This window comes from Octodon degus, unplaced genomic scaffold (genome assembly GCF_000260255.1).
Source record: "Octodon degus isolate 3935 unplaced genomic scaffold, OctDeg1.0 scaffold00112, whole genome shotgun sequence".
Lineage (NCBI taxonomy): Eukaryota > Metazoa > Chordata > Mammalia > Rodentia > Octodontidae > Octodon > Octodon degus.
In genome coordinates, this window is record NW_004524688.1 from 6,020,156 (window position 1) to 6,036,017 (window position 15,862).

Consider the following 15,862-nt stretch of genomic DNA (forward strand, 5'->3'; position numbering starts at 1 on the left):
CCTTTTATATGTGACTTGGGACATTTTTGTGAATGCACAAAAGATTACTTCTCTCATTTCCCTAAAGTCTGACAAATTTACTAAGCGATATCTTCACATACATTGTTACAAATAAAAATTTTCCAGATATACAGTATGTCTTTTCTTTTTTGCTGGGGATTGAACTCAGGCCCTTGTGCTTGCCAGGCAAGCGCTTATTCTACTGAGCTATCTCCCTGGCCCCTGTGCCTTTTCTTTTTCTTCTTTCTTTTGTCTTTTTGACAATGCACAGTCAAAAAGACAATGCTCAGTTTCACTATGCAGCTCAGGCTGGCCTTGAGCTCACTTTGTAGCCCAGGCTGGTCTCAAACTTGCAAAGATCTGCCTGCCTAAGCCTCCAGAGTGCTGGGAGTATAGGCTTGCACCACCAGGTCGGGCTCCTTTGGTGTTAATATCATTGGAATTTCCCTTTTTCTTTCCCTTACTTACCTCGGGCCAGGCTGCTAACCCTACATGAATGATACCCTCTCTGGGCACGGTCCTACCAACTTAAATTTTGCAATTCACTGGGATACCCAGGTCCTAGTTTTGCTGATTACAAACTGGGTGGCTTAAGACCCCAAGTTTTCTCTCACAATTTTGGCCAGAAGTCCTGGAACCAGGCATCAGTGAAACGTGCTCCCTCTGCAGGCTCCACAGAAGGGTCCTGCCGTGTCCTTCTCAGTAATTCTCAGGGTTCCTTGGCTTGTGGCTGCCATCACTCCAGGTTTTTTTTTTGGTCACTGGTGTCCTAGTGTATCTTCTCAGCATCTTCTCTCTGTGCAACTGTCTGAATTCTTCTCTTCCTTTTTTTTTTTGGCGGAACAAGGGACTCTTTTTTACGATAGGGTCTTGCTGTGTAGTTCAGGCTGGCCTCAGATTTGCAGTGATCCTTCTGCCTCAGCCTCCCAAGTACTGGGACTGCAGGTATGTTTCACCTTGCTTGACTGATCCCCCTCTTCTCATTCGGGATCACTGAAATCCAGTGCAGGGGGCCAGGGAGATGGCTCAGCAGAATCTTATCTCACCTTGTTTATACACACACAGACCTTTCCAAATAAGGTGACATTAGCAGGTATCAGGTGTTAAGATTTTAATTTATTTATTTTTGTTTTGTGTATGGGGGGAGGGGACCACAATTCAACCCACAAAAAAGAGGTTGAGGTCTGTTTTGGCCCTTTTTTGTCCCTTGTACCACCCTGGCTGTTCTGTCTCATTTTGTGAGGGGATGTGGGAAAAATAAAACTCAATGCTTCTGCCACACCTGCTCCAAACCAGGGCACTGTGATTGTTTTACAAACGCCCACTTCCACAGATTACTGCTGGCAACATTAGACTGTACCCCAAGGCAAAAGGTGATTCTCTAGAAGTCAAAAGTTCTTACCTTTGAGAGGTATGAAATCTTTGGTGGAGCTCCTTTCAAGTCCAAATGAACTAGTCTCATCTTAAATGCTGTGGAATCTGACATTTCAGTCTTTTCTGTGAACTTGTATAACAAGATCTCTGTTCAGGGACTTCCTCCTAGTAGAAATGAGTTATAAATAAGCAAGGAAGGCCAGGCATGGCACACACCTGTAATCTTAGCATTGGAGAGCTGACTCAGGAGGATCACCATGAGTCTGGGGCCAGCCTGGGCTATACAGTGAGACTGTTTCTAAAAACAAACAACCAACCAAACCAACGTGGTGGCTTCTTCCTCCATTCCATCTTTAACACTGTTTCAGTTCTGATATTAGCTAGTTTTGCATTACTAACTTAAAAGAAGCTCATATTGCTAACATGAAAATGGAGAAGTCTATCTTCATTTTCAAATAGACTTGTTTTTTGTCCATTTGCCCCTAAAATAGAACAGCACTGGTTTTACTATGGTTATGATTTTCAGCAACACAGACAAATGCAAAATCAGTGTGTGTGTGTGTGTGTGCGCGCGCGTACACTGGGGTTGTACCCTGCACCTTACACATGCTCTTGCATGGAGCAGTATCCCCAAAGGTTCTCAAATTACCATACACTACACTAGAGAACAGAGTCAGGAAGATGTCTATAAGTATTTTTTATCAGACCTCACGACCGATGTTTTCATAGGAAATTCATTCTTAATTTAATTTTGGACAACATAAAATTAATTTACATTTCTAGGATGCAGGTCAGTTTGGTTACAGGGAGGAAAAACCTGCACTCTTCAGATCTGAGAAAACCAGCTCAGATTAAAAATAAGGCAATGATAATTTGGAAAGGGAACAGGCTCCAAGTGTATCAGAGCTGACTGTAGTTTATATTAAAATAAAAGCATCTGAATGATAATGAACCCTCCGGGAAAATAGCAAAACTCATCTTTTCCTATCTAAGAAAAAGCACAAAGGATTGGCTGTGTGCGGAGTGAACTCTCAGCACGCTGGCCGTGCACTGGGCTGGTAACTCAACTTGCTCAGTCTGTGGGCCTGGAACCCGCGAGCACTCCGCGGCCCTTCGAGCACGCACAGCGGCCGTAAGGAAGGCGGCATGGCTCAGTCCGGCCCAGCCGCCTGACTCACCCAGCCGCCAGCATCGATGCGTCCGGTGCCCAGGTGCGCGGCGCAGCTGGAGAAGCAGGGCTCGCCCCACCCCTCCGCTCGGCCACTGATTGCTCGCGTCTGGCCGTGCGGACCGCCGAGCGCGTCGCTCCCGCGTCCCCGCACGGTGCCTGCCTCGCTCCTTGTCGCGGCACTCGTTCCGGGCTCGGCGGCTCCCGCTCCCCGCCCGGCTCCGCGCTGGCCCGGGTGGATGGCGCCTCAGCGGAGGGGCCCGCTCAGGACTCCCGAGGGTAGCGGAGCCACTGAGCGGCGGCGCCCGAGCAGGTAGCTAGGAGCGCCCACCACAGGGCGCCAGGAGGCCACGGGCGGCGGGGCGGGGCCCGCGGGAGGGGCGGGGCCAGTGTGGTGGGCGTGGCGGTCTGGGCGGGGCTCTGCGGGGGCCAAGGTCCACTCGGCTGCTCCGCGGGGCGGAGATTAGTGGGGCAAGGCCTGGGGAAGCTCCTTAGGGCGTTGTCTGCGCGTGGGCGGGCTGGTGAGCAGGTTGCACTTGCCTGGAGGTCTTAGCTCTCCAGAGACCCCCCACAAGAAGCTTGCAGGCAGTATCTCCCTGCGAGTGCGCCCACCCCAACCTTTGTCATCTCCTGAACCCAAGCTGACCTTGCTGGGGTACCCCTGCAGCGCTAACTTGGGCAGGGCCCGGAGGTCTCTCTTGAGACGTGCTGTGTTTAGGCTGGACAGAAATCCAGGGAGCTGGTGCAATCTGGAAGAAGAGCAGCCCACCGCCCTGCTCAGGAGTCCCTGTGTGCGCACCTTCACTTTCAGGGCACAAAAGCCAACTTTGGAAGCCCTAAAGGATGACAGGAATGACTTAGTTTGAGATCTTTAAATCTTGTAACTGATAGTGGGTTTGGAATTATTGAAGGATCTCTTAGCATGTAAGTAAGCAATTATTGTTCTCTTGTTTACTTTTCTGTGGCTGCCTTATTCCCTTCCATACTGAGCCCATAAATTAGAAAAATCCCAGGAAGGCCTTTTTTTTTTTTTTTTTTTTTTTGAGACAGGTTTCCCTATGTAGTTCAGACTGGCCTTGAATTTACTGTGTAGCCCAAGGTGACCACAATGTGTCAACATGTCCAGCTACGATGACTTTAGTTTGTTCTTCAGAAGATATTTTACCACTTTCAGCTCAGCTGCTCTTAGATTATAGATCTCAAATGTGTCCTGCTTGCTGCAATTATGATTTTATTTTATTTCAGTTTTAGGCTGGCCTTGAACCCACTGTGTGGCCCAAGCTGCCTCAAATTCACAGCAGTCCTCCTGCCTCAGTCTCCCTAGTGTTAGATTTACAGACGTGCACCACCATGCCCAGCACTATGATTTTATTAAGCATGAATAACCTAAAACTTTTATTTATTTTTTATTATTTTATTTTATTGTATTTTTTGGTGGTACTGGAGATTGAACTCATGACCTTGAACTTGCCAGGCAAGCATTTATTCTACTGAGCCATCTCCCCAGCCCCTAAAACTTTTAAATAAATACTCTACTCTCTCCCCAGATCTCGCCAAAAGAATGTTTCAAGTATAAACCTGTATCTTTCCTTTTCCTTCAATGATAATATTCAATTAAAAAATTTAAAAAAATTCCAGTTAACATAAATTTTCTGAAACACTAACAGCTTTTGTCCAAAATGAATAGTTAGTTGGGCAAGGAGGCACATACCTGTAATCTGAGCTCTTAGAAGGCTGAGGCAGGAGAATTGATTTGAGTTCCAAGATTGCTGAGAAGCTGAGGTCAGCCTGGGCTACAAAGTAAGACCCTGTCTTAAGAAAAGAAAAGAGAATGGTAATATAGGATGCTGTATTTATCTAGACAGATAAACACTCTGAAGTGCATGTCACTCAAAACTTAGTACTACGGGTTTTCTGAAAAACTTTATCTAGTACCTGCACCATGGAAAGAGCAGGCTTGGGTTTAAGCCACATTCAGGTACTGGCTGCAGCTGGGTCTCATCTGCATGTACAACATGAGCAGCTGCATTCTGATGACAGTGGTTGTGTTTTCTTTCTTAGCACCAAGAAGGACCGGGAGCTGAGAGAAACTTGGAGAGGATGGCTAAAGACTTTGGGCCTGGGGGCCAGTGTTGTACTGGCCTCCATCCTGATCTGGAGCAGCCTGGGGGCTGATGATGGTGTTGCTGAGGTCCTGGCCCACCGTGACGAGATCCTGGAGGGCAAGTTCATTGAAGTGCCCTGTTCTGAGGACTACGATGGCCACCGAAGGTTCGAAGGTATAGTGCTGTGGATCCCACAGCAGAAAGGAGAAAGGCTGAGAGAAGATTCGACATTGCCTTTTGCTGCAATGAATGAGTGGGAGTCAGGTTGGAAGTGGCATGTGTGGGGCAGCAGTGTTTCCTTCGCTAGGTAGACCAGCCCATACCTGACATGGGAGTACAGGCCAAGATGCCAGCAGATGTGGTCAGTGGTATAGCAAGTGGTGATGTCCAGTGACAAAATAAGAGAGGTGAGATGAGAAAGTTGGAGCCTGATTATAGAAGATGTCACAGAAAATGACTTAAATACCTCTGGTAGAAGGCTTTCCCCATCATCGTGTGTCCTGGGCCTGAAGTCACAGCTGTGTGCTCAGTGATGACACTAGATGAAGCCAGGAGGAAGGAGCCCCAGTTCCAGGACCACCAGGATGGGAAAAGGCTGGTACGCTGGAGCTCACACCCTGCACTGGCCACCTATGGGTGTCTGGCTGCTGCGCATCCCCAAGCAGTCCACACCACCCAGCTGCACTCTCCTTTTTAAAGCTTAATATGTACGACTGTGTTTTTAGGACAGAATTGATTTATTTTTTTATTCAAAGTGATGCTTTGGACTTGAACTAAGAAAAGATTGCCAGGTTCTTCTACCAAGGGGCAATGTAGTAAGGTGCAAAACTGGGAGCCCTGCATTCAGTGCGGAGGAAAACGGCAGAGCTGTGTTTGCAGGGTTCCTTTGAGGAAAGGGCATCAGTGAAACAGCTTTGCTGCTGTCACGTGGGCATGTGTATCTCAAGACCTTTTCCTGAAATGTCCAGGCTGACACCTGCTCGCTCACACTCTCCCTCTTTCTGTTTATATATACCTATTAGATGATCTCTGTGTTGTCCAGGTTGGCCTAAAACTCACAAGTGTAAGCAGTTCTCCTGCCTCAACCTTCCAACACAAGAAATACTTTCCAGACAGTTTGTACTAAAGACAGAAGCCTCTTCCTACTCAATTAACAATTTATCAACATTAGAAGTGTTGTTTAGTGGGACAGGATTTCACTTGGCAAGATGAGAAGCCCTGGGGAGGGACAGTTTGATGGCTGTGCAGCACTGTGTATATGCGCACTGCCTCCAAACTGTGCACTGAAAAATGGCCAGGGTAGTAAATTTTACATTATGCATATTCCATAGTAGAAAGTTACAACGTACTTAAAGCTGGTAGACTCTGTTACCTCCCATTCCCTTCTGTCTCCTCAGCCAGCAGAGTGAGCGTGGACTACGTGCTGCTTACCTGTTTAGCAGGTCTCTGGTTTGGGTAGGTGGTTTGTTGTGAAAACCCCTGCTCAGGATGGAAGCAGGCAACCCTGACACTAATCCTTGGGAGTGTGTGATTGTAGATTGTCCACAGACAGGATGTTGTCACCTGCTTGTGACCTTTGCTAAGTCATTCTCTGACACCTGTCCAGTGGGCAAGCACACTGTTGCTGTTGGGTGATGTTGCAGTCTTTGCTTTGCTGCACCTCTGCTATCTGTTTTTTGTGTTTTTTTGTTTGTTTGTTTTAATTGTAATACTGGTAATTGAACCCAGGACATTTGCATTGAGCTACTTTGCCAGCTAGTATCTGTGACCTAGGGCAGTGCTACCTGGCTTTCATGCAGATGTTCTGGGACAATGGCTCCACCCTCTGGCTTCAAGCTCATGTCCAGGCAGGAATCAGATGAGAGGAGTGGGGAATGAGAAACAAGCAGCAGTTCCCAGAGCAGTCACAGGTTCCCATGCTACCTGGATTGGGGAGCAAGTCTGCGCTTTGTAGCTAGAATTCTGCAAGGGCCGTCACTGGCTGGGCTCACCTCTGATGCTACACTGCATCTGGGCTCCTTTCTATCATAGCCCTAACCTCATCCACCATGCCTCTACCCACTGAGACCCCTGTCCCCGTCCAGCCTATCCTCATATAAGGTTCTTAGCTTCCTTCCTCTCTGTCTGGAGATCCCCAGGGTCCAGGAAGAATCAGGACACTTGGTACCCAGGCTGTTGCCCCCAGGGAAGACAATGGCTGGCGCTCCACGCTTCTCCATGGGTCCTAGGAGGAGCACCTAGAGTGCTGGTGGTCCTGGGTCTGGAGGCTTCTATGGCTTCCTGGGAGCTGGGGCCGAGAAGGGGCCTCTGAGGAGGAGGTATGCTTCTTCTCTAGAGTTGACATCTAACCCAGGTACTGCTCACACTGGCCGACTTGCTCCTATGGGAGGGCCGTGTAGCCCCACTGTCCTAGGACAGGAGCTTTGGAAGTAAGCCTTACATCTTGATTGTCATTCCTGTAGGCTGCACTCCCAGGAAGTGTGGCCGTGGTGTCACTGACGTTGTCATCTCCAGGGAGGAGGCAGAGCGCATTCGCAGGTAAGGAGGCAGAGGCAGAGCGTTCTGCCTTGGGCATCCGTGGGTCAGGATTAAGGCACAAGGGGAGACTGGGCCAGGGCATATCCCACAGCGGTCCCTCCTGTGCTTTCAAGGGCAGGGCAGGACAGGGCAGGTGTCCAGGAGGTGGTCTGGGGCGCTTGAGAAGTCCTTGCTGACAGAATCTTGTGGGTGCTCAGCCTGACCTCTCTGCCCACGTCCCCAACCCACTCTGCAGGAGTTCTGCTGGGCTGGGGTACAGACCTGTGCACCCCAGCCTCAGCCAGCAGCCCCGGGGACATTCAGTGTTTGCTTTTAGTCCTCACCAAGCTGCACAGATGCCCACTTAGAAAGCAGTAGGTGTTGCACTTTTCCCTGTGGAGATTTTATTTTATTTATTTGTTTACTTTTTTCTTGTACTTTTGGTTTTTTTGAGATAGGATCTTACTATACAGTCCAGGCTGGCTTTGAACTCACTGTGTAGCCCAGGCTGGCCTCAAACTCCTGGCGAGTCTCTTGTATCAGCCTTCCAAGTGCTGGGATTACGTGCATGTGCCACCATGTTCAGCTATCCTGTTGAGATTTTAAAATCAGAATCCTGAAGTTTTGATTTTTCTACCAGCTGGTTAGACTCGCTGGTTAAGTGTGTGGGATCAGTTTGGGCCTCAAGGGGTTCCCGTGGGCATGAGCCCTCTCTCATGGCTGCCCTCTCTAGCAGTACTGTCCTATAGGGAGTGGGGTTAGGGTGTTTTACTGATGGCCTGTGTGGCTCAGTGTTCATCCAAGCTGCTAGTTCTTGAGCAGAGTGGTCCTCCCTGGCCTGACTCAGGTGTCTGCCTGCCCTGAGTGGGGAGGATCAAAGCCCCCCACCCACCTGGGAGCAGTCTGGTACCTCTGGCTGCTGACTAAGTTTGTGCTCAAGTGTTGAAGTTTGGAATTAGCAGCTTCCAAGCCAGGCTGAGTGTCACGGGGAGATAGTGACATGGTGCTTGCTTGCCTGGTTTTGAAAGCTGAGCCTTTAGGTCTGCAGGTTTGGTGACAAAGCAAAACCAAGTAGCCTGACATTGCTTATGCTGATCCGTGTTCTGCCTAGACACCTCCTAGATGACTTCTGATCTGGGTTGTTTCCCCCACAGAGTAGCAGAGAAGGGCCTCTCCCTGGGCGGATCTGATGGAGGGGTGAGTTGAACCTGGCTTCTGCCTGTCCACCTCTGGCTTCACCCTCTGCTGTCCTGGAGGGGAGGTGATGTACATGGAGGACCTTTGCTGCCCCACTGATGCACAGCCTGCCTGACCTCAGGTTACCTGATCACACACAGCCTGCCTGACCTCAGGTCGCATACTCACATTAGCTACTCCAGGTGGGAGGTTAGGAGGCAGGGAGGTGTCAGGGAGCTGAGGGAAGGATCAGGAGCCCAGTGAGGCAGCAAGAACAAATCCTGGCCGGCCACAGGAGAGCCTGAGGAGTTGAGGGGTGGGCTGAACCCGTACTTAGCAGAAGATGTTCAAATGTTCTGTCACCTGTAAGCCAGAGACTCCACAGATACTGTGGGCCTGTCTCCCATGGCTCAAGGCTGTGGACTCTAAAGGGTGTATCTACATGGACTCTGTGACTATGACTTGATTCGGTTGAGCTGATCTGCCCAATGTGACTGCTTCCCTCCCAGGGTATAGGGAAGAACCCTGGGGTAGGTGGCAGTTCCTTAAAAAGTTATGACCCAGGAATTCCACATGAGGTCTTCACCAAGAGCCTTGAGAATATCCATGAACTTGGCCTTGTGGCTGCTGTGTGTGGATCCCTACTGGCCACAGTTCCAGCCAGAACCACCCTCTGGCCTTCTACAGGCAATGGACACCAGATGGAGTGACATCCACGCAGGGGAATCTGCTCAGGGCCGGCACAAGTACATCCAGATAGTGATGCCAGGGGAGACCCTGGCCTGTGTCCCTCACCTTGAACTAGAAAATGTGATTGATTCCCTGTGACTGGAAGGGTAGCACAAGTGGGGGCATGAGGGAAGGAGGAGAGGTGTGTGACCGCTGCAGGAGCATGGTGCTTTTGAGGGCTTGTGTATGTGTAGTGTCCAGAGCACTGGGCCCCTTCTTCAGGCATCAGAGATAGGGTGGGTTTGGACAGATCTGGGACCTCAGGGACTTGGGTTTAACTGGGGGAGGGGGAGGCTTTGAAAGCAATGGTCAATCCCCGGTTCCACAAAAAAAAAAAAAAAAAGAAAACAATGGTCATGTTGTCTTAGCCTCTATACGTCTCTTCCAGGCGTCCATCCTGGACTTGCACTCAGGGGCCCTGTCCATCGGGAAGCACTTTGTGAACCTGTACAGGTGAGGGAAAGGCCTGGGAGCAGCTGAGTGAGCGCATGGTGTGTTCTAGGCCTTGGACATCCAGAGGGCTGAGGGAATGGTGGCTTCTGGTCAAGGGCAACAGCCCAGGTGGGCTGGGGACAGGGTTGCTCAGAGCCTGTTCCAGGGTAGAGACCTGGTCCTTGATCTTTAGAAGAGACTCTGGTATCATGTTCTGGGCCTACTGTGGACCCTGGGATGGGACAGCAGAAAGAGGAAGTCTGTAGGCTGCAGGTCTTGTTGCCAGGAAGGCCTGAAGACTTTTGGGTGCTTGTGAAAGCTGAACAACCCTGGGAGATTCCCCCACTGATTATCCCCCTTCAGTACAAGGCTTTAATACTGAGGTATATCCCCAATCCACCTCCTCTTTTAAAATTTTTTTTTTTAGATAGGATCTCACTAAGTAAAATTTGTAATCCTCCTGCTTCAGGCTCCCAGTTCTGGAATTATAGACATACCTGGCTCCCCACCTCTTGTGGCACAGAGATTATGGTAGAAGCCAAGCAGCTGTAGGATAATGGGATGGGTTCATTTAAGGGGCTTGCTGTTTTGTTGAGGAAAGATTTAACTTTCAGGGAAGTAAGAGATTAGTAAAATGTTTCATTGGCTAATGATCCTTATCTTTTTACAGATACTTTGGGGATAAAATACAAACTATCTTCTCTGAAGAGGACTTCCAGTTGTACCGGTGAGCAGCAGAAGGAGAGGGGTTGGGGTGGCCAGAAGCTTCCGGCTCCCTCTGAGGTCACACCAGACTGTCACGGGGGTAAAAACCACTGTAGCCTGGAATCCAGCCTGGTTCCAGGTGAGAATCAGCTGTGCGGTATCACTCTGGCAGCCCTGGGGCCTCCCCAGCACCCGCCTCAGACCAGGGACCTTTCTGTTGGGCACAGCTTTTACCTAGAGGCAGGACTTTTGCTGGGGACTGTTTAAAATTGAACTTTTCATTTATAGATTACAATAGAGGTACCTATTACTCACAGCAGAGAGATTCCACCTTCTACCACCCCATTCGCTCCACCACCGCACACTGTCTAGCTAAGATATGACACCTGTCCCCAGCACAGACATGGGAAGAGCCGCAGGTGCTGTTTGCAGTCTTGCAACTCTATCTCGTGGAGCTGGGAGGAAGCACAGAAGTCCTCCATCCTTGAGATTCATGTTGAAGAACAACATCTCAGTGCCAAGAAGTTGCTGGAATCCTGGGGTTGCTATGCAGTGACACAGGGGTGGGGAGTTAGCGTGACCCCAAGTCACTGGATGATGCAGAGGATGTGTCATCTACCATTTTTTTAGTAAATATCAGAGAGGACATGTGATCCCCACAGACAGAAACTGCAGAAGTGACAAGCAGAGGATCGTTTTGTTCTGTGGACAGTCTGGGGTGCTGGTCCCCAGGGACATCATGATGGGCAATGAGGAACAGGGCGTCCAGGATAGCAGAGTTTGTTAAAATTGGCTTTTTTTGGCGAGGTACCAGATGATTACACCTACCGAAGTAAAAGGAGGCATTTGAAAAAAACAAAGATCTATTATAGAAGTAGAAAAAGGGGCCAGGCAAGAGGCACATGCTTGTTTCTGAGGTGTTCAGGAGGCTGAGGCAGGAGGAGTGCAAGCTTGAGCCCAACTTGGGCAATTCAGTGAGAGCCTGTCTTAAAACAAAATGAAAAAGGCTAGGGTTGTAGCTCAGTGGTAGTGTGCTTGCAGAGTATGTGTGGGGCCCTGGCTTCAATCCCTACTACTAAAAAAAAAAAGAAAAAGAAAAAGATTTAAATTGGGCACGATGGAGCATGCCTGTAACCCTAGCACTCAGGAAGCTGAGGCAGGAGGATCAATGTGAGTTCAAGGCCAGCCTGAACCACATAGTGAGACTCTGTCTCAAAAAGAAAAAGAGAGTGATCTGCTTTTTGGAGCAAAATTAAGTATTAGAACTATTAAATGGATGCATTATGTGAAACTATTTGATGACAGAATTGAAGACTAACACAGACTTTTTAAATTCCTTCAACTTGCTGAACTCTAAAAAATTATTAAATGCTGTTTGCAAAGCTTTACTTTTTTTTTTTGTATTTGATACAGGGTCTACAGGGTCTACAGGGTCTCACTATGTAGATCAGACTCATAGTGATTGTCCTGTTTTCAGCCTCCCAAACACTGGGATTACAGCCATGAGCCTTCATGCCCAGTCTCAGTTGCCCTTTCAGTGAGCCCCGGGGGTGGGGTCAGCACGGTAGGCTGGGGATGGAACCCTGGCCAATGCGCTCTGCTGAGCTATCTGGCCAGCCCAAGCTTTAAAATTTGAAGGTGAACAAAAATTCAGAAAGAATAACCTGCTGAGCTTGGCAGTTCACACCTGTAATCCCAGCACTTGGGAGGGAAAAGGATTGCCATGAGTTTAAGGCCAGCCTTGACTACACAGTGAGACCGTGTCTCAAAAAAAAAGCAACAAAATTCACAATGTCTCCATAAATAATTTCTCTGCCTCTGTCAGTCTCAGAGATATTGAACACATACCTCGCTCCCTCCTGAAAGGTGGAACATTTTGAACACAGCTGTGAGCTCAGGAGAAGCTCCTGATGCTAGATGTGCAGGAGTTGAAGGAGCCACTGAGAGGACGGGACACTGGCCCTGAGTGAGCCTTGTCTCATGGTATTATGGAAAGCAGACCAAACATGGGAAGAAACAGCAACAAGGAGGCTTGGCTGGGATTTTTCCCAAAGACCCTGCGCAGTGGGGTTCCAGGGGTTTTTAAGGCGAGTGGGCAGGCACAAAAGCAGATTTGGCACATTGTTATTGGAGGGTTGGGTGATGGATTGCTGAAGGAGTTTTAAACATAGGTTATATCACAAGGCCATCAGTTATACAAAACATGGGTTATGCAGAGGAAAAATGCCTTGTTATCTTTAAAGTTACATTGCAAGGCCATCAGTCATACAAAGGCAGTAAAGACAGGGGCTACACAAAGGAAGAAGTATTCTGTTATTGAGCCTGCTTGGTCTTGGTGGGCATCCTGGGTAGGCTATGTTGGCAGGCTTTCACTTAAAATTTTAATTTACCCCTTCAATGGCAATGCCAATTTGGCCTGTGTTGAGAGGGTAAGGGGTGGTTTGGAAGTGTTCAAGTCTTGTGTGAACAGTTGAGCTCACACTAGATCACTTGGTAGTGCTTTTAGGAATGGCTTGATATATATCTACATGTATACGTGTAGGTATGCACGTAGGTAGATGCATAGATTAGCCTGTGTGTGGTGGGTGGGCACAGAAGCTGCCATGTGTATGTGCAACCATGCATGCACAGAGCACTACTTTGTGTGAATGTGTATATCGTGCATACATGTGTGTACATGATGCTTCTGGTGTGTATGGAGGATACAAGATGTGTGTAGGTATGTATGTAGGAAGGTTGGTCTGTCTCTCTCTCTCTCTCTCTCTCTCTCTTTCTCTCTCTCTCCAGGTAGCTGGTATATGTGTGTGCATCTATATGTATGTGTAGACAATAAGTATGGAGGTTTGTAGACACTGGAATGGCCCTGGGTTAGTCTGCCCAGCCCTGCTGCCCTGGATGCCAACCTCCCAGAACTGGTTCCTTGGAGCTCCCTAGGGCCCAGCTCTGCTGAATTACTTAGAGCATCAATGCTGGCAGCCACCCGCATGGGTCTGATGTGGCAAATTTGTGCCAGGCTCCAGAGACACATGCCCTGGTCTGCAGAGAGAGGCCACCATCCCCCATGGGCACCACTCAGGCAGAGTGCAGGTGACCTCCACAGGCTCCGGACCATCCTGGAAAAGTCATTGCGGGTACTGTGGTTATCCCATCTGTACCTCGGCTCCAACTGGCACATATCTGGGGATGTGTGTGCCTGATGGCCACCATTCTACCTCTGGTGTGTGCAGGCCCTGGGGACCAGCGGAGCACCCCCTTGGGCAGGTTCTCAGCGCTGTTCCATACTCTCCACAGGGATGTGCGGCGGAAGGTCCAGCTCACAATCGCAGAGGCATTCGGTATCAGCGCATCCTCTCTGTACCTGACCAAGCCCACGTTCTTTTCACGCATAAACAGCACTGAGGCGCGGACAGCCCACGATGAGTACTGGCACGCACATGTGGACAAGGTGAGCACCTGCGGGTCTCGTCCTGCTTCCTGTGGGCAGTCCTGGCTGCCCACTCTGCCTGGGCATCCAGGTGTCTGTTCTGCAGTGTGCATGTTGGGCATTTCAGAGTCTTCCTTTAGGTATGCCCTGAAACGAGGAAAGGAAATTTGCTTCTCAGTTGGTAAGATCAAGCAGCACTCAGATGGCATTGGCCTTACTGGGGTTTTTTTTTTTTTTTTTGTTGTTGTTGTTTTGTGGAACCAGGGATTGAACTCAGGCCCTTGCGCTTGCCAGGCAAATGCTTATTCTAATGAGCTATCTCCCCCGTCCCAAACCAAAGTTGTGGTTTTTTTGGCGGAACTGGGGGTTGAACTCAGGACCTTGGCACGTGCTCATTCTACTGAGCCATCTCCCCGGCCCTGGCCTCACTGTTATTTCCCATCCTTTGTTAGCAAATTGATGTATGAGTTCAGACTGTATGAGTGGAGGGGATGACTCCTGACCTCCTGGCCCAGGACTCTTCCTTCTGCAAGAGGTGTGTGTTCTGCCTACTTCTATCCCTTTCTTATCCTCCTCCTCCTCTTTGATCTCTTTTCCTTTTTCCTTCTTTCTCTGGGTATCTGTCTGTCTGTCTGCCTGCCTGCCTGCCTGTCTGTCTGTCTGTTTCTTTCTCTCTCTCTCCCTCCCCCCTCCCTCTCCTTATGTTGCTTAGGCTGGTCTTAAACTTGTGATCCTCCTGCCCTCATCTCTTGAGCACTGAAACCACAGATATGTTGCTACCCTGCTGGGCTGTTCTTGTCTTTCCTTTTCCTCCTGCCTGAGGCCACCTCTGTTGGGACCCTGGGGGATTCCTCAGCCCCTCCAGGCCCACCATACCAGGTCACAGATCTTGATCCTCTTGAAGCTCTTCCTCACTGAACTGTGTGATGTGGGGCCCCACCTAGTGTCCAGCAGGCCCCCTGGGGCCGCTGGCCCGCAGAGCTACGAGGGAGAGTGTCCTGTCCTGTGCTATGGCCAGCCTCCAGCACTCCTTATCAGTTGTTATGTGGTTTGGGGGTCCTTTGCCATATCTGGGGTGGGTAGGTATTATGAGGGCTTGAGTGGAGTCAGGGTCCTGGACCCTGCTTTCCTGAGCCACTTGCTGTACCACTTGAGGTGTGGCTTGTGTCCTGGTTTTGTCAGACCCAAGATCACCACAGAGGCTGTCCAGGTACCTGCACAGGCAGTGCGCAGGGCTTACTGTTGCCATGTGATGGGGCAGGGGGCGGTGGAGGGGGAGCTCAACTCCTGGGGTTAGGCCTGGACTCCAGACAGCATCCAGTGCTTACATAGTCCCAGATCCAGCAGTGGGAGGTGCCTTGATCTTGTGGGTCACCTCAGCAGGCTGCTGCTCCTCCTTGTCACTCAGTGTCCTCTTATCCTGTTAAGGGGACAACCACTGTCAGGATGGTAGATGAGGGAAGGTGTTCAATGGGTCCTGGGCTGGCTCCTGCAACTCATCCTGTCCCTTTCCAGCTCCTCTTGGAGACCAGTCAACCACAAGAGGCCCCTCCTGTCCTTTTTGCCAGGCCCAAGCCTCTCTTAGCCATCTGTGCAATGGAAAATTCTGTGAGAGTTGGGATCCTTCAGGATAAGGCACCAGGAGCAAAGAAGAGGAAGAGAAAGGTCCCAGGTATCCAGGCCCTGCTGCTTCCAGGTTCCAGCTGGAAGGTGTGCCCTCAGGGTTTGGGTGCCTGCGCCCATGCCTCCGTGTGGCTGGCCTAGCCCCCTTCCAGGTCCTCTGCTTCCAGGTCCTCTCCCAGGGTCTCTCACCCCTCGCCATCCTCATGTCAGAGCCGGCTGACTTAGAAGCCCAGGAAACACAGACCCTTACCATCATGTCAGTGCTGTCTGGTCTGCATTCCTGCCACTTTTCAAGTTTGGGTGGCATCTGTCGCCCTTTGCATCTGGGAGCATTCTAGGTACCATCAAGGTGGCGTTGTCTTCAGGCAGCCTGCTCTGTGTCTGACCTCTGCCATGTGGAGGTGAACACAGTAAAACCAAGGAAGCAGAGGAGTCCCAGGTGTTCGTGGTCTCAGGCCATCTCTCCTTCCTAGGGGCTGAAGGCAAAAAGTTTCCAATTCCTGGGCCTCCCTGCTCACCCTCACAGGTGTCTACCTGTATAAAGAATGGCCTTGTGAGGGGCAGGAGGACATCTCTCTCCTGACCCCCTTCTTTCCACTCTTTTTTTTT

At 49.9% G+C, this 15,862-nt stretch overlaps 2 protein-coding genes across 5 annotated transcripts in view; one reads left to right on the forward strand and one right to left on the reverse strand.

The window, feature by feature from the left end:
• The window catches only part of Hexdc (hexosaminidase D), a 15,806-nt gene extending 13,165 nt beyond the window's left edge, over positions 1–2,641 (reverse strand). For both annotated transcript variants that reach the window (XM_004639456.2, XM_023699253.1), the window contains exons 1-2: positions 2,553–2,641; positions 1,403–1,539 (exon numbers count right to left, since the gene is read on the reverse strand). In XM_004639456.2, the coding sequence (XP_004639513.1) occupies positions 1,403–1,486 (84 nt within the window). In that variant the 5' untranslated portion in view covers positions 1,487–1,539; positions 2,553–2,641. The remainder of the gene's footprint in view (positions 1–1,402; positions 1,540–2,552) is intronic.
• The window catches only part of Ogfod3 (2-oxoglutarate and iron dependent oxygenase domain containing 3), a 21,650-nt gene continuing 8,345 nt past the window's right edge, over positions 2,558–15,862 (forward strand). For all 3 annotated transcript variants that reach the window (XM_023699255.1, XM_023699254.1, XM_004639544.2), the window contains exons 1-7: positions 2,558–2,855; positions 4,604–4,821; positions 7,110–7,185; positions 8,319–8,361; positions 9,458–9,522; positions 10,172–10,228; positions 13,498–13,651. In XM_023699255.1, the coding sequence (XP_023555023.1) occupies positions 2,569–2,855; positions 4,604–4,821; positions 7,110–7,185; positions 8,319–8,361; positions 9,458–9,522; positions 10,172–10,228; positions 13,498–13,651 (900 nt within the window). In that variant the 5' untranslated portion in view covers positions 2,558–2,568. The remainder of the gene's footprint in view (positions 2,856–4,603; positions 4,822–7,109; positions 7,186–8,318; positions 8,362–9,457; positions 9,523–10,171; positions 10,229–13,497; positions 13,652–15,862) is intronic.